The following is a 20860-nucleotide window of genomic DNA, read 5'->3' as shown; positions in this document are numbered from 1 at the left end:
TCGATACGATGTACAGTAGGGGTAAGAAATTATGTAATATTTATTCCCATCTGGCAAAAATTGCTCCTCTACAAAATATTACAAAAATGTCTCAAAAACTTCTGACATGCCTGTAGACGATGCTTGTTAACATAATTAAGGCAGAAGCTTTCAAAAACTCTTAATATGTGCATAAAACATGATGTAATAAAAGAGTTAAAAGGAAATATTCTTGTTTTAAATCATATAGCTCTAAAAATCATGGTTAACTGCTAATTAAATGCATAATGACATAAGTATAGATCAAAATAAAGAAAAAATAAAAGCTTGGTGAGGGTTTACTTTTGATTTTATAGGTTATATTGTAAGTTAGTTTAATTAACCAATAACAGATTTGGTTGTAATATCTTCGTAAACAATTATAAGAAACTCATAAGGTTGTTTCAAAAGAAGTCATTGTAAATGTCTTATAATCTATAATCATGCTTGTGATACCATTGTTAAGCCTCAGTAATGTTAAAGTAATGTGAGAATTTTAGTTGAAAAACATCAAAAAATGATGTCTGTGTGTTGTGTTGTGGAGATATCTCCTGAAGTTAGCATGCTAACTAGCTAGCCCCAGCCATAAACAACTCTTCCCGAGCTCCCAGTCCGGACCACTAGCTTCACAGCTAACTGAGCTAACAGCAGCTTCAGTTAACAGTGGTTAGCGACTACTTTAGTGATACGCTGCCCCCGATTTGATATTGGAATGACTTCGACAAAAGGCCTGTTCATTATATTTTACACCTTTAATAAGCCCTATTATAAAGACTTATATGGGCCTTTTTACCTTTAAACTAAGGCTTTTCACAAGGATCTTAATTTGAAGAGTTACCAACTTCGGTTGCCCTTGGCGGTGTCCTTCAACGTTAAATGTCAGTCACGCCTGAAAGCAAATATAAAAACAGATAAGACAAAAGAAAGGAAGTGTTCTCATCTGGAGGGCAGAGAAAAGACGGAGGTGTTCGCAGGAAAAGGGATGAAGTCAGACCAATCAATTGCTGCTACGCTTCACTCTTATTGGCAGACTTTATAATCACAGTCCACCAGAGCTTGTCCTGTCTCATCAACTCAGAGAGCCACTTTGAACCACAGGCTGCGCAACTCTCAAATCCCTTCCCTTGTCTGACGGTGACAAGTGACACGTTGACCTTTCAGTGTATGATACACCTGGGGTGCTGGAGGAGTCACAGCTGGTATTCACCTCACACAGCAGGCCTTAAAAACCTTTTTTGCCCTTTCTCTTCTCACCAGCTCTGTGGAGCCAACTGTTTCAAGAGTGCAGGTTTGTTGAGTAAAAATGGTCTCATGGATGGTGGTATTCAAGGAAACCAATTTTCCTTAAATAAAACTTATCTGCTGGTAAATCTGCCTCATGGAACAGAGGCCGTGAGGGAGGTGACTGGTCAGATGACTTGGAGACACAGTTCCAAACATGCTTGCTTGGTTTGCCCTTTAAAGCCTTCATGGCCTCAGCGGACATGATTTATGAGCAGCTCAACCAACCAAAAAGATATTTTGATTTTGGATATCTTATTTAAAGATTTTTCATTTTAGTTCTAAAGGAGGTACAATCAAGTATTCCACAAGAAAAAGGCAAAGATTCAAGGAAAGTACCTTTAAGAAATAACATTTCCATTAAACATACAGTACAATCTCGAATAACTCCTAAAGTTAGATTTGTTTTTTCTAAATATGGTGTCAACATATGAAACTGTAACAATGTCCCACAAATCCAGAGCACTTGTTTTTAAAAAACAACTTTATTAATACTTTCTCTTTTGTTAAAAACAGAATATATAAAAATGATTTCATTCTAAATTATTTTACAGAGCATAGTGGCTTTGCTTCAGATAACAGAAACAAATCGCTACTTGTACAATGTGACAAAAATAAAAAGTCGTTCCCCTGCAGTGACTGAGCTTAATCGAGTCAGCATTAAAGAAATAAAGTTTTCCTTTTCTTACCAGAAAAAAAAGGTCTGCGGAAAGTTTATCATAAACACTGTGATGCTGCTACATTAAGGCCAAACCTCCTACAGACGTGGAAAACTTCCTTGGTAAAGTGACAACGTAGTTTCTTTTTTTTTTTTTTTTTTTTTTTTTAAATATAATCTTTGAAATTAAATAAAACGTGAAAAATAAAAAGCTTTTCAAAAAGCAAGCAAGTATTGCACGGACAGATCTCCTAGTACCCTTTAAAAGAAATCCAAAGGAACTCACTAGTACACCCCAGAGAAAAAATTGATAGCAGAGGTTTTCAGAGGAAGCAGCTGCTGCTAGACAAATCAAACCATGTTGGGTTTTTTTGTCTGGTAAGAAGAGCTTTTTTTGCTCTTGATTCTTGCTTTCTGTTGGCATGGAGATAAAAATGTGAAGGTGCAGCAGTCTAAGAAACTGGGCCTGTTGTTTTGGACGAGTGGCAGTTAATCAACAAGACCCGTTTTCGAGGTGAAGGAGGTTGTGGGAGTGTCGGCGAGATACTGCACTTCACGGTCACAGTTCCAGCAGACTAAAAAAAGAACCTGTTTAACCCCAGAGATCACACTAACGGGACCTTGGTGGCCTTAGCGCCCGTTGTGTCTCGCTAGCATGCAGTGCAATACCTGGAGCAGAGCTGCTTAGCCCCTGAATAACCCCTAATTGGCGTCGGAAATGTAGAACACGAAACACAAAATGAGAAATCAAAATATAAAACAATGCATTTCACTCTGTTACACCATAAAACTCTGCTCTTAAATCAAAAACAGATGAGCTTTAAAATGTCAGGAAGCCTTAAAAATGAACACACACACAAAAAAAAATCCATTATGTACAGCTATTCTCTAACATACGTTCATTATATGGTTCGGTTCTGTGGGCGGCTGGGAGCCTGATATGGAGCAAAGAAAAACAACCAAAACAAATAAATTCAAAGCATGATTTAAAAAACAAAAACAAAAAAACACAAGAGTTTCTAGTCTGTATCAGGTCAACTGATCCAATAATTTAAAGAATAATAAGAGCCTAATCTAAAAATCATGTTGTGGCAGTGGGGGGAGAATGTTTAAAACATACAGGATTTGGACAGAATGATGCACAACCAATAACAATACTAAAGTACAGACCAAACAGGTCCAAATGTGAAATAACACGAAAACACACAAACGTGAGGAAGTGGGTTGAGTTCATCGATCTTTGATTTTGCTCAGGAGTTTTTTTTTTTATGTTTGGTAGGTCGTGGAGTCCAGGCAAGAAAAAAAAAAAAAAAAAAACTCAAACCGGCTGGTAAAAAGTGTTCGCAGTGGAGTTTGGTGGCTTTTTTTTTTTTAGTGGAGTCGTCTTTATGTGTGGTACATCTTGTGGTCGTACTCTGTGGCGGAGCGGCTGTGAGGGGAGTCCATGTCTCTGTGGATGGGCGCGGGGATGCTGCTGCTGCGGTGTTGGTGGTTGTCGGTCAGCGTCAGGCTCAGCAGGCTGGTGCAGGTGGGCAGGTAGACGTGCTGCACGTGCTCCACCTCCGACCGACACACGGGACACAGCTGAAGGGGAAAGAAGAGGAGAACATTGAGCACCAGGTTGATTCATTTTTAAATCATTTGTACATGAGTTTATTTTTTAAAAGTCAGTTTATGGGCACAAATCAAAGGCTAAAGGGGGGAGATTACAGACAGCTCGGATGTGAAACAAGGCTGATTACATCGTTAAACTTGTGAAACCGAGAGGAGTCGAAGCTAATGAAACCTGCTGCGTTAAGAGATGAGGCAACCACAACCAAACAGTACAGAGTTACAGGAATGAGCCTGGGAGAGTACTGCTGCCACCTCTATCGTCATCTGACCGCTTTGAGTGTTAAATATCTGAGAGTTTAAAAAGGTCAAGACGAGCTGAATCATGCACCGTTTCAACAGCCTGTGAAAACTGCCTCCGCACTCGCGCAGAGAGCAGAGAAACTTCCCTCGTCTTAAGTATTCTACTGAGTCATTTGCAGGTTTATTAAGTGGGTCACGTTTCTTGGTTGCGTTAATGGAAGTGAGACTTGGCTGGCTGCTGTAATCCCTTCATAAGACAAACTCACACTCGCACACACACATACACACCATCTGCTTCCACAAAGACGGGCAACATTTAGCTGATTAAGTGTGGGGGGGGGGGGACAATCAGGTCAGCGGAGTGTAAGCAAAGCTTTGGATGTTGTTTAAAGGACCATAAAAAGGATCAGAAGTTGGAACTAAAGTGTAATTAAAGAGCTTTCAGTATGGCTGGGAACTTAATGCAGGCTGAGGGGCCTGAAGTCAGGGACCAAAGAGAAAACAAAGCAATTGTTGCCTCATCTCTAATTGCCTCTTCCCTTTTATTAAGAACTACTTTTAAGGTTGTGATGAAATCAGCATTTCCAGGGTAGAAGATGCCAGCCATGCAACAATTAATCAAAAGGTTGTTTACTATGAATGCCACCAGCAACTGTTTTGATAATAAATTGATCAGTAAGTTTTTGGAATCACCGATCAACATTTACTGAGAATTTTCAGACATTTTGCAGGCCAAACAACTAATCTGTTCACTGAAAATTATTAGAAAATTAAATCAACAAAACCAGCCCTTTCATTTTCTCACAGCCAGTGAACAGTTGTCTCACCTCGAGCTGATTTGCGCAGGTTTGGCAGCACACCATGTGGCCGCAGGGGCAGAACGCAGCGTCTATCTCCTCCTCGCAGCACAGCATGCACAACAGGGCCTCTCTGAGCTTCTGCAGTCGCTCCTGCAGGGCCCGGCTCTGCTGGCAGCTACCGCAGTCCAGCCCCTCGTCCTGCTGGTCGTCTCGGCTCGGGGAGCGTGAAGGAGAGGAGCGTTCGCCGCTGCCAGAGCGGGACATCAGGTCCACGACGCCAGAGTTGTAGAGGGCGCGGCGTGCGTGGTCGTACACTTCCTTGGAGGTACGTCGGATGTCGAAGACATACTTCTTGCCCAGGTTGATGTTTTCATTGAGGAAAAGAGAAGCTAGGTGACCCTTGAAGTCTCTGCTGTACTGCATCATCACTGCGTTCGTGACTGTGTCACACCTACAGATGAGAATAAGATGAGACAAACGTCAGTAAAATCTACCACTTCCAAAATGAACTGCAGTAACCTCTTCCTCCCCTCACTGTTGTGTTGTCTGTTTATTCAATATTCTCTCTGCACTGCTTATTTAAGCAACGCCTACAGTAACGTTCATCCTGTTCTGATGCCACATTCATCACGCAGAGATAAACACTGAACACTTGTTTCCAAGCAGCTAGGATGAAGACCGGCCTAGAAAAAAAAAAAAAAAAAAACAGTAAATCTGCAGACTCTGAGGTAGAAACCCATCTCTGAAACAAAAGAAGGGGCTGTCTTTTGTACCTTTGAAATATTGTTACTGACTGAGAACAAATTCACAGCTCAACAATTGTAAGTGTCCCTGTTCACTGCAAATTTGTCTCTGAGACAAAAAAAAAAATGCATCTTTACCAACTCAAGATGTGCAATCTACATTTCCATCTACACCCATTTGGGTCAAGGACATGTTTGTGTGACTATGCGTGCCACTTTGCATGCATTTATACGGCAATAAAGGGTTAAAAAGGAAAAACGAGAGCACACTAGGTCAATATGTACAAATGTGGGAGAATGCAGAAAGAACTGATTGCCAAGTAGAGCAGAACTCGTGTTTTAGGTCTCAGTTTAATAATCTACCAGTCCTAGTTAGGGACAATATACATAAACTTTATCAAAACAGGCTACAGTGAGAAAGACTCCTCCAAATTCAGGTCAGATCTGTGAATGACTAACAGCTGACTGAAACATTTAACTCAACTGAGCAGCAGAGCTAGAATGAGCTGCGGCCTGCAGTCCAGTGCTAATAACTTGACGTAGTATTGACTCGGAGCGAGCCTTTTAAAGGCCTACTCATATTAAAGTTGACTAGCTGGAGCTATGTGTGTGTATGTGTGTGTGAGTTAATGATCTGTGTTTTAAGATCTCACCTGTAGAAGGCGTGGGTCTCTGTAATGGCCCTGTACAGGCCGCTGGCTGCCCGGTTACTGATGAGCTTAAAGAGAAGCACTGCGCTGTCATTTGTGTCCTTGGTAACCGTCAGGTACACCGTTTTCCCAGACTGGGTGGCGATCTGGATGACTGGGTAGCTTACTCTGAGATGAGAGGGAAAAGAAGAAATGGTTACATGTTGACTTGACAGAAGACAGAATTGTAGTTCCTAAAACTGATGGCTACTGCAACATGATGTCAAAAGCTGCGCTATGTAGACTTGGGGGACACAGTTTTCTGACAATAATTATTTTTTTTACCCTGAAACAAACCTCAATAAACAAACTGACCTCAAATAGGACGACACAATTTCATACCGTTTCACTTTTTTATATGCCACCTAGCATCATCAAACAGTGTTCTTGGGACGTTATTTTTATTTAAACAGCATGTTTATTCAGTTATGGAAAATAAATATGTATGAGTTTGTATTATAACCCCATTAATATTGTAAATATTACAATTCTGGGTTGGATTTTCACGTCCAAAACCACATAGTGCCCTTTTAAGAATACACACAGCCATTTTAGACATGGAGCATACCTGTTGACCAAACTGAAGTCCTCCTTGCAAATGGCGATGCCCTCTGGACCGACTCCTATGGCCAACCGCTGGCCGTTTGCGTCGCGAACCCAATGCCACTCCACCCCGTAATGCTCCAGAGAGGAGACCAGCTGCAGGGCCTGATACTCCACTGAGCCCTGGCTCGAACCCTCCAGAGCCTTGTGTCTGGAGATGATGCTGCACAAGGGACAAGAAACACAACGGTGTGAGTTTATGTAGCTCTACAGTGCCGACTGGAAATGACATTTTCTGGCACAAACTTTTTCATATAAATAATCTTCTGTCAAGGAACAGCCACTGCGACAGCTGTATTATTCAAACAGGATAAATGTGACTCTAGAGTGTGTTTTAGCTGTCAGACTTGAACGCCTGTGGCAGAGAGCTCCGATGTTAAACTGGGTGTTTTCTGACAGCTACACTTATGAGAGCAATGATTAGGCAGCAGAACTGAATGCTTCTTCTAGCCGGTGAAACCTGCTGGTTTCTAATGACTGTGGTAGAAAATGCCTAGTGGACTCGGTTGTTCTTTGTGTAGTAATAACAACAACTTTTACTTACATTTAAGTATTTTTAGCGCAAGAATTGTACTCCACTCACATGAAACAGTGATACAGTGTGAAGACTGACCTACTTTTTAATTTTACTTACAATATTCTAGTACGCTTTCAACCCCCATGGCATATGTTTACTGCACTCATCCACACCAGGGGGATCATTCTATGAAATGTATAGAAAACAACTGTTGGGAAATGCATGCACCTGAATCCACAACAGAGTGGGGGGTGAGCAGAGGTGCAGCAGAGAACAACAGTGCCTGCTGGCTCCACACAGCACTTGGACAAGGAGTTTAGTGGAGCAGGTTTGGCAGATGGGGCTTGATAATGTATAATTTAAGACTCTGTGAGCAACAGTGCCATGTGCACAACAAATTGCTCCAGTAGGCACGCCAAAGGCTGCGAGAACAAAATGGAGACGCTGCAGTAATTCTTGGATGAATTCCCAACAGTTGCAGGTGCGATGGCCACTGCTGTGGCGTTTGCACGTTGGGATCCATGTTTTCTGGAATCCATAACCTTGCAAGACCGACTGTGCCACACATGTCTGTACATGCAAGATGTACAGTGGAATCTGTTGGTGTCAGCACATGCTATGTGATCTCCAGTGAGCTGATCTGCTTGGCTTGGCTGGTCAGTCAGCTGTTTAAGAGCCTTGTCTTAAGTCTTTCACCTCAGTTACCCTGGCTGAGAAGAAAGACTACATCAGGTCAACATGGTGCAGCACTTTTGGTATTTTTTTATGTAAGATACAAATTTGGTTTATTAAAAAAATAAATCAATAACACCAGCTGCAGCATTAAAACCATTTTTGGTTCACTGCCATGACTGTCATTTAGTTTTCATCATGTCTTTATGGAGGTGGACTCCTGCCTCCTTGAGAGAGCTTTAGGAGAGCTGACACAAAAAGTCAAAGTTTAATGATTGGCTAGAGCTTGTTTACTTCTGGCTAAATAGCCCATTATAATGCTGTTCAAATACCAGGTGCCTCGTGTAAACCACACCAACATCATTTATGGTGTTTTGAGGTCGGGGTGCGGTATGTTTTACAGTTACACGCGGAGAGAACAAAAACATTCTGGGACAGGGCCCTTTGAATAACGCTCTGAAACACTCCGTTGGAGCTCCAGTCTCTCCACGGATTGGTCAGCTCACGCATGCCTGACACCAGCGCTGCTAACAACAACAACAGAGCAGCTGTGCAAAATAAAATAAAAAACACTAGCCACGTGGCATTAGTTATGCAAATGTGTGACCAGGGGACGTAGTGTGGTGTCAGAAAAAAGTCACAGAATTAAATGCGAGACTACTGATGAGGCGTTTAGGAGCAGTGATTTCTGTGGGAGAGAAGAGCTTCGGTTGGTGTGGCTCTATTACATGCACAAGAACCTATTGAACACACTAAAGGAGACCTGTTATGGATTTTAATTTTTTGTTTCTTTTCCTTCAAACATCATCTTACCTGTCGATAGTGGCGGTGCTGGGCTCCTCTCCACACAGCTCCGAGTACCAGTACTGGGCTGTGTTTTGGTTGTAGTCCCCAAACTCTGCCTGTGCCAGCAGCGCGCTAAGCTCCTCTGCTTGTTCTGAGCCCATACGGAGGTGGCCATTATGAAGGTCCTCCTTCACGTGCATGAAGAAAACGTGTCTGGCGGACAGGAAGAGAAAAGAACATTGGTCAGATGTGAAATCTGAATGCACAAAGACAAATATCACTTTTATCCAGAGGAAAGTATCATTGCCCTCTGTTATTGTTCAACTGTTACTCATTACATGAGTTATCACTGAGGAGTCGTGACGTCTGGAGCACAAACAGCCTCGAGCAGGTGGTCATTAGAGGGCTGGAATTTCACCACAGACGACAGGTGTGTGTGTGTGTGTTTGTGTGGAAGGAAAAAGCAACAGCAACATTTGTTCAGTAGTCACTTTCTCTTTTTCAATCTCTTCCACAAATAAACTTCCTAAAGTGTGAATTCACTAGAGGCTCCAAAAGTGGAAGTTGAGACAGGGAAAGTAGTTTCAGGGTTGAATATTAGTTTTTCTCCAGAATGCAAGAGGAAGTACTTGGACAGAGCGCAGCTGTGTTTTATTGCATCTGCCAGGGCAAATGCATGACTGCCGGTGTGTGTTGTTCAGCGATAAGTTTCAATGTTGAACACAATAATAAACCTTAAAATGAGCTGGCTCCCTGTCAAAAAAAATAAAAAAATAAAAATGTGGTGCAGTAACTCCACACCAACAGAAGAATTCTTGTTAAAAAATGAGGTGGGTCTAAAATGACCGTTAAAATGTTTGATGGCTTGAAAGATTAACGGTGGTCAGAAAACAACGCTGTTATTGTTTTGTCTGAGCGATTAAATGAGAACACAGAGTTCTGGCGTGGCCAAGCAAAACAGCTAAATTTCTGTGAAAAAAAATAAGCCATGGCTGGTGCTTTCCATTGTTTTGACCAGAAGATGTGAGGCATTCTTTCCTTCTGGCGGCGGGAGACAAGACGTCAGGAGGGGAAAACACCCCAACCGACTCGGTGCTTACAGCATGAACGGCGCTAAACTGAAGTAACCTGAGCAGATCCTCCTTGAGATGACCTCTGGCACAGTGACTTTAAGAAGATTTAAACACGCACGGACCTGCCTGCAGTCACCTGCTTCTGTCCGACAGGTCGGACTGCTTTCCACTGGGTAATGTTGTTGACTTGTTGGGATCCTGTCATTTCCCTCCCCACATAAACACAATTTTATAAATCGCGTTTTCCATCTTCTCACCGATAATGCACACACGTCTAGCGACCTAATGTAACCCCCGGTATCACACACTCTTTGCTCTATAGACCTGAAAAAGACTGCACGTTCTGGCCTACTGTATCCTGATGCGACTGAAACCAGACTGTGCCTGAAACCGCTGGTGATTTCCTCTTAAATAAAAAAAATAAAAAAAGTCTCCCTTAGGGCTACAGTTCTCTTTGAAGCATGATGCAAAGGGAGACGTCTTTCATTTGTGCAAATCAGGTCAACTGTGACCCAAGGATACTTGCAAGGGTTCAGAGGGACACTTTGATTGGAGGAGGGGGACGTAGCAACTCATTATCACCCCTTTATTAAGTTTAAATGAACCAATTGTTGTGTTGTTTATGTGGAATGGGTGTCTTGCCGGGACGTCTTGTGGGAACTACAAAGGACGTGAGCAAGCTGGAGGCGACGCTTCCCCTCGCATCTTATGGGACTGAAGAGCCCAGGCGCTCGAGGGAGTGGCGCATGATGACTGGTGGCACGATGTGCACACACGTGTATGGTAGCTACTACTGAATGCAACAACACAGACACACCTCGTCCAGCGCACGGTGCTTCAGAGGAGTATCAACAGTGGCCAAGAAGCAGCTGTGAGGCGCACAAACAAAGTCGGCCTACACCGCCCCTGATAAAGCCAGACCATAACAACGAAGCCCCATAGCTGACTAGCCTCAGGCATAACAAACAGTGCTTTGATATGGTGTTAAACATCCCATTCCCTCCAACACACACACACACACACTCACACACAGTGTGCCCTATTGTGTCAGGCCCAGCAGGCGTCATGTGATGGAGCTCTGCTAGTCAGCTACCTGCCTGACGCAAACAATAGGGCTGACTTGATACTGCAGGGTGCCGACAAAGGGTTACTGCAGGGCAAGCTGCGGAGGTTACTCTAGTTCAGGTGGCGACTGGCATGAGGTTAATGTCGGTCACTGTGCCAGTGAGCAAGGCATTTGTCATCTTAAAACATCTGTTACCGCCACACATGTCCTGGCCTGTTAGTTAAGGTGATGCGACTCTGATGATAAGTCTCCGTTTCGTCAGTCTGAGTTTAAACCTCATCGTTTTGCCATTTGACCGACCATTGATAACAACGTGCGCCATGGTGTGCAACTTTAGGCTACTGAGCAAGACATCCGACGTCCTGCATTCCTGCCGTTCAGGCCGCCTGAATGTGTCAACAGGTGTGCGTGCTCGGCTGATCTCGGGCCAAAAATTCCAATTACCATTGGCTCCCGATTTGTTTTCTTACTTCCCAAACAGAAAATAGGTAACTGCAGTTCACTGAGAGCTGTTACTGCCTGTCTTCCCCGAGGCTGCATGAGAGGCATCCGATACGAGCTCTGCCAAACATCACAACAACACAGCCCAAAAAAAAAAAAAAAAAAAGGTCATTTTTTTCCCACCGAGGCCCCTGTGAAGCTGCACCGCTACTGTATCATTCCTGAACACCAGCTCTGCACAGTCATGACTAATGTTATGATAACAAGAGCAGGAGTTCTCTACAGATTAGGGATAGGATAGTAAAACTGAAAATATTTACTGTCAAAGTGTATGGTAAACAGTCACGGAATGTAGTCAAGTACAATTCACGACACTAAGTACTGTACTTGGAATGGAGGTATAAAGGAGAAAATGGAAAGTGTTTAAGTGAAATGCCAGAACCCATTATATTTTGGAGGCAAATATTGTACTTTTAACTCCGCTACATTCATTTGATAACTCTGCAGATTTAAATGAATTATTTTTTTTATGCAATTGAACAAAACAAAACACACAAAAAGACCCCCCCCCCCCCATATTTCATGCAGCCAGACCGATTAACCTTAACACAGCCTGGCTATTTCAAAACCATTGGTTTTTCCAGGCCATTATTTTGAAATACAAACTTATTCTATCTTGGTTTCCTTGGGCAGCTTCTCAAGACAGCTGTCCCGGGATCAGCCTGCTGAGGTCGTGTTGTGCTGCCTCAGCACATGTCAAGGACCATCCTGCGCCGAGGGGCACGGGAGAGCTGACAGTCCATATATCCATGAGACTTGAGACTGATGTGACGTGACTGAATATGCGGGGATACACTTCTTTGTATTCTTTTGCAAACCCATCAAGTTTACGGAGGCCTGTCGCCTCAGTTACAAGGCAAGAGACAACAGGAGGGATAAATGGCAGCCATGCTCAACAGAACGGGCATCTGAGCAGACAAATCATTATCATTCGGCCAGACAAAATCCGCTGGAGTCCGTCTCTTGCTTGGACCTCTCCTCTGCCCGTTTGACTCGACCGTGTCGAGGACCGACACACGTTACTATTCAGACGTGTTTGCACCACGTGTCATCACGGACTCACCCGTGAAGAACAAGGCAATCCTGTGCTTGTTCTTCAGACGCAGGCTGAATGGCAGGAAGTCAGCGCTGAGACCAAAGTCTCCTGGCCTACATCTACCATATTACACTGTATACACCCTCATCATTGTTTCTCCTGCATAGAGTTAACCCATAAAACAGTCTTAAGAGGCTTATGCATTTACAGTCATGATACCCCTGAGAATGTTGACAGCATGGGGAAGAAGTGAATGCACTTCAAAACGGTAGTTGTGGGGGGACAGAGCTGCGACGATTAATCCATCCTTAGAATAGCAAATGAAGAGTTTTGGGGTTTTGGTCTATTGGTTGGAAAAAAGAAGACGACTTAATTTCCCACACATTTTTGACAACTTCTAATCTAAACAATTAATCGTTTAATCGTGGAAGATCAGCAGATCAATCTGAAATGAAAACAATCTAGCCAATCTAGCCCTAGCTGTGGAGGGAAGCAGTCACGTGGGTCGCTGCAAGAATGTGTGAATACTTGATTGCCTGGCTGGAATAATTCAATTAAAGCAGGCTTCAAAATTCTAAAAAAAAAAAAAGAATATCTGAAAATAGGTCACTGGCTACAGAGCGGAGCTAAGTAGCTGGGCGTGAAATAATTCAGCTTATTCCTTCTGCCCCATCTCTGAACCGTTCAAATTCACAACACTGAAATACCCACAAAATGCAACGTTTGAGCATTCTAAGCAACTTGTTGGACCAGTTGACGGTTTTCATGACAGGACAGGACACTTTTTCTAGTAGTAGAAGACTCGTACACAGTCAACTAAACTGCTCCGACCATCTATAAAACCCGCGTCTCATTTTCTGCTTTATTCCTCCGATGTGCAGAATGTCAGCGCTGCACGGGAAGAACAAAACGTCCCCACCAAACTGAAACCTAACACCTCTGCCTAGAGACTGCGCCTCACCCAGCCAATCACCAGCAGAGCCTCAGACCTCATCGGTCGGGCTCTCAACAATGCGGTTTGTGAGCTAGTCAAATAACACACTGCCAGGAGCCGTTTAGGGAGGTTACTATCAGTCAATGAACTGTGGTAAACTCTGGACATCTTCTCTGCGAGTGTGGGCCGCATCGGAAAGTCAGACACACAAACGCTTATTGTAGTTCTAATCTTGTACTTTAATCGGAGGGCTGCTGAATGATCATTCCGGCATTTAAATATAACACATAAGCCCTTTGCTCAGAGCACAGTCGGACTGAGAGCTATCCAGCAATAAAACAAAGAAGCTGTTTGTATGCTAAATGCCTCGAGGGTTGCGGGCCGGTGCTCTGTACTGGATGGCAAAACGGTGATTAAAGCCCGGCATCATTCCTAAAGTTCAGGCGCCAAACAAAAACAAACTATTCTGCCGTTCTTGGACGGGGGGCTAACGTCATGACTTCAGACAAGACGGATCAGGGAGAAGTTACTCGAGTGCACAACAAACGGATGCGAAAGAAATTTACGTGGAAAGTAAAAGCATCTAATCTCAGACGGCGGAGCTTGCTGATAAAAACTCGGGTGGTTTATTTGGACATTTTTCAAGACCCTAGGGTGTCTTGTGGGATCCTGGGCTTGATTGTCTCCGTAGCCTCGGTGCCACAGTGAGCTAGAAATGATAACTGGTGTGTGACCTGAATAAATGCCTCAAAATTGTTTGTGTGAGAACATTTAGCTGAAGAGGCACGGCGTCACGGAGATGATGCTCTTGTATTCCAGGTGAACTATTTGATGTAAAAAATGAGGCAGAGTGAAGGGGAGTTCACCGTTTTGTCGTTGGTACATCCATGCGAATTTATACAGGGTTGGAAGCTGTCTGGCAATGCACCGGGGGTAAAGGCAAGGAAACACCCTGCACAGATCGATAGTCTGTCGCATGCACTCAGGCAGGCAGGCCGCACATTCACTTCTACAGATATAGTCCCCAGCCCCCCCAGACCAGCGAGTCTTTGCACTGCCTGGGATTACATAAGGAGGAAGGATCTCTGTTCAGTGAGAGCTAATGACATCGACAGAGCAAAGTTCTTCAAGTGAGATAGGAATCTCTTTTTTATGTTTGATCTGGATTCTCTCTTTTAGCATCTCACAGCATCTTAGTGTTGGCTGTATTTGAACCCATATTTGAAGTTACCGTAGCATCCTTCTTTAATAATTTGAGACAATTTTCCTCCCTCCTTGTAAATCATCTGGCTTCTGGATGGGGTTCAAGTTAAAAGATAAACCCAGTGCCACAGGGGGGTAAAACAGGTTAACAATAAGGACCCTCCGATAAAGCCTCTAATAGCTGTGTGTATCCAGCGTTTGCCTGATCAGAATGTTAAACACGAGGGGGCTAATGAAGGGGAAACATTCACAAATTTAAAACCAGAAACAGCCCCCCAGCAAGTTGTGTTTAATGACGCAGATAACAGGGGCTGTTGTTGAGGCCCTTGGGTCAGTCTCCTCTAACCAATAAAAACTTCCCGCGGGCAGTGCAGTTACACCACGCCAGTTTAAAAAACACAGATGAATGCAACTCACATGTTTAAAAGAACGTTATTTTGGGAAACTGAATTTAGGACCTGCTGACAAGAAATAAAAAATAAATTAGGCCAACAAACTGAAGCATCTTTTCAGTGCATCTCCGACCACTGGAAGGTTTCACTGACCCTTCTGTGGCGCCTCGAGCTGCCCCGAAAATAGCAGCCGGAGGTCACGTTATGCATTTGCAAGCTGGGAAATGCTAGATTTATAAAGTAAGCCTGGGAGCGACGGGTGAAGGGAGGCTCTCGGAGCAATGAGATTAAAGAAAAAAGGGTTTTGGAAGAAAAGAGGACACGGCTGCCAGAGAATCAGGCTGAACTTAAGCCTTAAAATTGAAATAGAAATGGCCTGCGCGCTGGCTGGGTGCATTACAAAAACTCCATCCAAAAAACGGTTATATGGCTAACCCACCAGTGATTATAGGAAATGTGACCAGATGAACTGTATCATGAGCAGCCTGTAGCCACTTTTTGCTAATAAAAATGTATACAAATGAGTCTGGATTGTGCATTTTGAGGCACATAATTAACAAAGTGCCCAAATAGTCAGCTGCATGTGAGCCTGAACCCTGGAATGACCTGCAAGGCTTTACGTGGCAGCAGAGTACACAGCCGCTTATATAAGCAGCTCTGTGCACGCTCCGTCCAACGCAGGTTACATAATAAGTCCTATAAGATGGGGGGGAAAAAAAGAAAAAAAGAAAAAGGGAGGCCCACCCCTCAGCTCGCCGTCGTAACACACAGGCCCCTTTTGCTTTATCCAAACGCTGCAGAGAACAGTTTCTCCCGCTCACATTCGCTTGCTACTGAAACAGGCTGTGTGGTTATGAAGCCAGTTTGTCGAGACGCTCGACAGTTTCAGTAACTTCTGAACCCGACCGTAAACAAAGCGCACATGCAGTGTGGCAATGCATGACAGTTCTGAGGTTTGCCTGCAGGCAGAGCGAGTCGTGCAGAGCCTGTGGCAGGAAGTAGGTCAAAGGTTACAGCACAATAAATTAGTGTAAATGGGACTCTGCCTGGTCCCGAAAGCACTAATTCCCACAGATAATGAACAAATCAAGTTTGAACAAATCGCGAGTCTCCTCGTTTAAAATAGAAGCACGTGTAACAAGAAATAAATAAGCAAAACCAAAAAAATACTTCTAAAATCTGCACCAGTGAAATGGGAAGCTGCAATAGACATATGAAGCTAGGGAGGCAATGATTAATCAGTAAGTTGTAAAGTATTATATTAATCCCAAACATTTTTTGATAATCAACTAATTGGTTGGAATTTTTTGGAGGAAATAGTCCATATTCTGATTCCAGCTTCTTAAAAAATAATATTTTGGGGTTGCTTTAAGCCTCTCTGCGGTATGGAGGACTCCCTCTTGAGCTCTGGAAAACACTGATCAACATTTTTCAACATTATCTGACCAAGCAGCTCATCAAGGAAATTACCAACAGATGAACTGACAATGGAAACAATTGTTAGTTAAAACCCCGATGTGGCATTGCTGTGAATTGCTGCCACAAGTTAATAGCCCTTATAAATTAACTAGAGCAGTTTCACAGAGTTGTGTGTTGATATCCAAAATGCCACAGCTGTGTACCGTCAACATCTTGCCCTCGTCTTCAAAACCGATGCCAGCGTTTGCTCCCCCGCCACGCGATGATATCACATCCGAGCAGATGGATGGCACCAAGGCCGCGCACAAAAATCTAACACCTGACTCGATGCCGTGTTGGAGTGTGCCATGTGTGAGTTTTTATTAACAGCGACCCGTCATACCCTTTCCTGCCATCTCACATCTCCATCTCACCTTTTTTCTCGCAACCCCCGTGACCCCCGCCCGACGCCAGCCATCTGCTGATAACCCCTGCTAATCTGGTGGAGGTCAGAGCGCAGGCAGCCAAGTGTCCTCCACACCCCTCCTCCCTGCTGCCTTTCACTTTCTTCATCAGAAAGCTTTGCCAAATATGGGCCAGGGTAGGGGGTGAAGAGAGGAAGTGTGAGCAGCGACTGTTCATACGTGATAGCGATAAAAGATTTGGCAAGAGAGCAAAGTCAATCTTTAGATTTGATAGAGCACGGTGAAGGGAGGGAGTGAGAGAAAACAGCTGAAGGTGGGGCTGTGGGTGAACTGGAGCGCCGACTGGAATGCCAGACTAAACTCCGGCCAAAACAGATACATGTCAGTTTAATGAACAAGCTCTAGTGGCGTGCTGCGCATGTGTGTGAGCGAGAGAGCGAGAGCAGCGTGGCGGAGCTTAAAAAGAAACCAAACAAATTCCCCCCCCCCCCCTCCAGCCTGCCCTACCTCCACCATCCGTCGCTCAGACCCGCCGGTATCAAACCCTGGCGGCGGCGCCCGGGGTGAATGCAACATCCTGACGGTATCACACCAGACGCTGTGTAAAACAAGCTTTTTGGACAGGTTCCGAGGGCTGCAAATGCACTTGCTATTTTTAAACTTCAAACGAGTCGGGGACTAGGGAATACTGAGTCAGGATCTAGACTTGTCAGGGCTTGTTACTTTTGTTCTGACTCAGGTTTTTTTGTTCCAATCTGGCAGATAGGCAAGATAGTGCTGGGAGATGTGACTCCAATATGTTATTCGCTGGAATAAAGATTTGATTTCAAAAATGAAAAACATCACATTTCAGGTACACGTGAATAAGAAAACCTCACAAAGCGCTCATGAAAATGCTTTCAAAAAAACTTATGAATACCAGCTGCATCAGTGACTCATGATGACTTGAATTCTTGTGAGAACAAAAACCACGAGGAAAAACACCATGTGCTGGCCTGTCGCACAGTTTCCAAACAGCATCTGCAGAAATGCCAAATGGATGGGGCTGTGCCTTTGTTCAGACATAAATGGCCGTAAACAATTGAAACAAAAAAAGCACAACAAAAGTTATTCTGAGTTGAATGGGAGCAGTGACAGAGGTCCCAGAGGGCAGGCGCTGAGCAACGCACAGCCCCAGAGCTGCTGGATCGCATTTCCTGCTGGGTGCTCAGCCAGTATGACCTATAATAACCCCTGAAGCACCCAAGACAGAGGTTACTACAGGGCGTTTCACTGTATTCGAAACAAATCTATAAGATTGTGACTGGGGAGCCCATGAACAGTGTTCTGCTTTCCCGGCATGTGATCCGCGTTGCATGTCATGAAGCAATAAAAGCTATTTTATTGATGGATTTAATTTCTGTGACTTCTTCAGAGCCGATTTGCAGACGCGTTAAAAACAAAGTGGTTAGATGCACTGATATCCCCTGATAACAAATGTGATAAGTTTCGTTGCGCAACGTGAGAAACGTCGGCATGACATACCTCGTCTGCTCCTGCAGAATCAGATGGGGCTCGACAAAGAACTTGACGCGCAGCCTCAATCGACAGGGTGCCACATTGTCCATCTGCTGGCAGATGCGGTTTCTCAGATTCAGCCACAGGTTCTCTCCTTTGCTGCCTGTAAACTGCAGCCCAAAGTAGTCCACTTCAATTATGCCCAACTTTCTGCAAACCTGGAGAGAGATGAAAGAAAGTTAGTCGCAAAAGTGGACGGGGGAAAGGGATCAGCAGTGTGGCAACAATTGTGAGGAAATAGCAGATCAAGACAGGAGGAAGCTTTACGGGTTCTGTTAAAAATTATTTTTTTATTTAGAGCGGGAGATTACAATGTGAAAAGGGGCAGCTATCATATTGAGTTTTGGCAGGGCTCGAGGATGCGACTGTTTCGGTCGCACATGCCATCAGGTGCGACTAAAGAGAGATTATCATTAGATGCACTGGTGCGCTCAAATTTAGCAGGACGGATTTAAGAAATATATTATATAGAATATTTATATCACGGGTTACTGACATTTTTGTGCTGTGACTAAGCTATAGAATAACATCATTCAGCATCTTTATTCCTGTATACAATGATTTAAAGTGCTATAGGGTGCTCCTAGATGATATGCTGGTGCACCTAAATGAAAATTTGAACCAGCGCAAAGAAAAGGTTAGCCTGGAGCCCTGTTTGGGTTGGCTTTAGGTTCCAAGGGGCTAAAGATATCTAAAGATTGTCACTGGCTGCAATAAATATGTAGACTATAAGAAAACGTTTGAGGTTGTCAGCAATATTCCTATTTACAATCATTTACATAATGTACTGTAGGGTGCCCCGAAATGATGTGCTTGGGCACCTGAAGGAAAAAGTTAGGTGGACCAGTGCAAGTTAAAATGTCCTTAATAATCAACCCATCTTGACTTTTGGCTCCCAAAGAATGAAAAGAATTCCTCAACAGCAATCAATAAGGTTCTACAAGAGTTGCACAGAGGCCAATAAAATGTCTCAGCAAAAGTGCTTTTTATCACTCTGCTAGTGGTGGGGGAGGGGGGGTTCTTCAGTCCTCTCTCACAGATAAAAAGCCATCAATATTCTACAGCTCAGGATAGGGTGGAAGTGAACTTGGAGGCTCTCCCTGGGTGAAAAAAAAGAAGAAAGAGGGGAAATAGAAAAGGGGGCTCATCGAACCCCACAATCCCACGCCCCCTGATCGTCGGCGGGCCATGAGGTTATTACACAACTTGCTGCTGGATGTCTGCAGGACGCCCGGAAGCTCCAGATACAAAACTCACTCATCGCACCAGCAGCAAGCTGGGGGATATGCCATGCATGTGAAACGCTTTAGCATTTTATTAGAGTAGGAGAAAAAACAAACTTGATGAGAGGAAAAGTTACCACGCTGCCCCCGGTCGCGTCCACTTTGGAGGAAAGTGCGCTCAGAGAGTGAAGTTTCGGATTGACTCGAGGAGGTGGATGCGAAGGCAACACGAGAATGAACTCTAGTAACCCCCCACAAAGCCATCTGCCTCCGACTAAGCCATGCAGGTGAGATCGCAGGCAGTTTCGCACAATGGCAGCAAAACTTTCCCCACATGTGAATCGAGCCTGACGTTTCTTCTCTCACCCATGAATCGACATTTTTTGAGGTTTCATTGTGACAAACATATGTCTTTTTTTCTTGTCACGTTTCACGCAGCGGAACATTTTGTTTCCGTCCTCCGCTGAACGTGAACACTGAGACAGATGTAGCGACAGTTGTGCGTCTTTTGTTCACAGTGAATATCATGTCAAAAGAGATCATCTGAAAAAACAGGCTTTTTATCAATTGATTCACCAGAATATTTGAGTCACACACACACAAGCGATGAGTCGTTTCAAGTTCATGGAAATGGGACAATTTAAAGTTTTTGCACGGCAGCCAAAACACTGCTCCCACGACAGACCATGCCTTTGCTTTATTTAACAACAACAGGAATCACAAAAACGTGATCGTCGATCCCACCACAGCCTACCTTATTCAGACAGTCTTCACCGTTCGCCTTCGCGTCAACTTCCACTTCCATCACCACCGAATCCGGACGAGTAACGTGGCAGAGCATTTTGGCTGTGTCTAAAATCTTTGGTGTGCCACTCTTCCAAAAAACAATACATAAAAAAAAGAAAACAATTCTCGAGCTCCCTCTTGGAAAAATAACCCAAACCCCCTACATCAAGCCTTCGTCACTTTCTCAAACCCTTCCACTCCGTGTGGCTGATCGGAGAGCCACCAGCTGTAGGCTATATCAATGAAATGCCATGCACGGCGCCGCCTACTCGCAGCCACCCAATGACTGCGGGTTTCACGTAACCGCCGCAAATCTTTGACCAATCGGAAGTCGCGTTACATCCGCACGTTGTTCTGGCTCCAGCTCGCCTCCCGTGCCTGGAAGTGTGAGGAGTCCGCTGCGCCCTCCTCTGGCCGCGGCCTGTCTGAGGGACCTGAAGTGGCTCCCTAAACTCACCTGCTCCTAATGAATTAGACATCTCTGCGAACTTCAGCAGGCCTACGGGTGAGTTTAATGGCTTGTATACGGTTCCCAGCCTCGGTTTTTCTGTTAATTATGAATGAGAATGCAGCCTAAAAATAGCTGTGATAGCGGGAACATGCTACATTCCGCCTTGCTAATCTGCAGCTGCAGTTCAAAGCCTA

The 20860-nt window shown here is 44.2% G+C and overlaps 1 protein-coding gene across 1 annotated transcript; it reads right to left on the bottom strand.

The window, feature by feature from the left end:
• Window positions 1-1765: 1765 nt before the first annotated feature.
• Window positions 1766-20446, bottom strand: mylipa (myosin regulatory light chain interacting protein a). Its single transcript, XM_030412888.1, has 7 exons — window positions 20184-20446; window positions 18174-18364; window positions 8649-8834; window positions 6612-6809; window positions 6008-6172; window positions 4639-5062; window positions 1766-3541 (listed from the first exon to the last, which is right to left on the bottom strand). Exons 1-7 carry the CDS (start codon window positions 20268-20270, stop codon window positions 3344-3346), a joined length of 1449 nt encoding a protein of 482 aa, XP_030268748.1. The 5' UTR covers window positions 20271-20446; the 3' UTR covers window positions 1766-3343.
• Between the last annotated feature and the right edge of the window lie 414 nt (window positions 20447-20860).

The sequence above is a fragment of the Sparus aurata genome, chromosome 3 (genome assembly GCF_900880675.1).
Source record: "Sparus aurata chromosome 3, fSpaAur1.1, whole genome shotgun sequence".
Taxonomy (NCBI): Eukaryota; Metazoa; Chordata; class Actinopteri; order Spariformes; family Sparidae; genus Sparus; species Sparus aurata.
The sequence above is the reverse complement of the archived record's forward strand: the minus strand, read 5'-3'. Positions and strand labels throughout refer to the sequence as shown.

Excerpts from the sequence above, each read along its gene's own strand:
- mylipa (XM_030412888.1), bottom strand. The coding sequence starts at position 20,270 with ATGCTCTGCCACGTTACTCGTCCGGATTCGGTGGTGATGGAAGTGGAA. Across the intron at positions 6,810-8,648 it reads AGCACCGCCACTATCGACAG|CATCATCTCCAGACACAAGG; the intron begins GTAAGATGATGT and ends TCCCTTGTGCAG. Across the intron at positions 6,173-6,611 it reads GACTTCAGTTTGGTCAACAG|AGTAAGCTACCCAGTCATCC; the intron begins GTATGCTCCATG and ends CTCTCATCTCAG.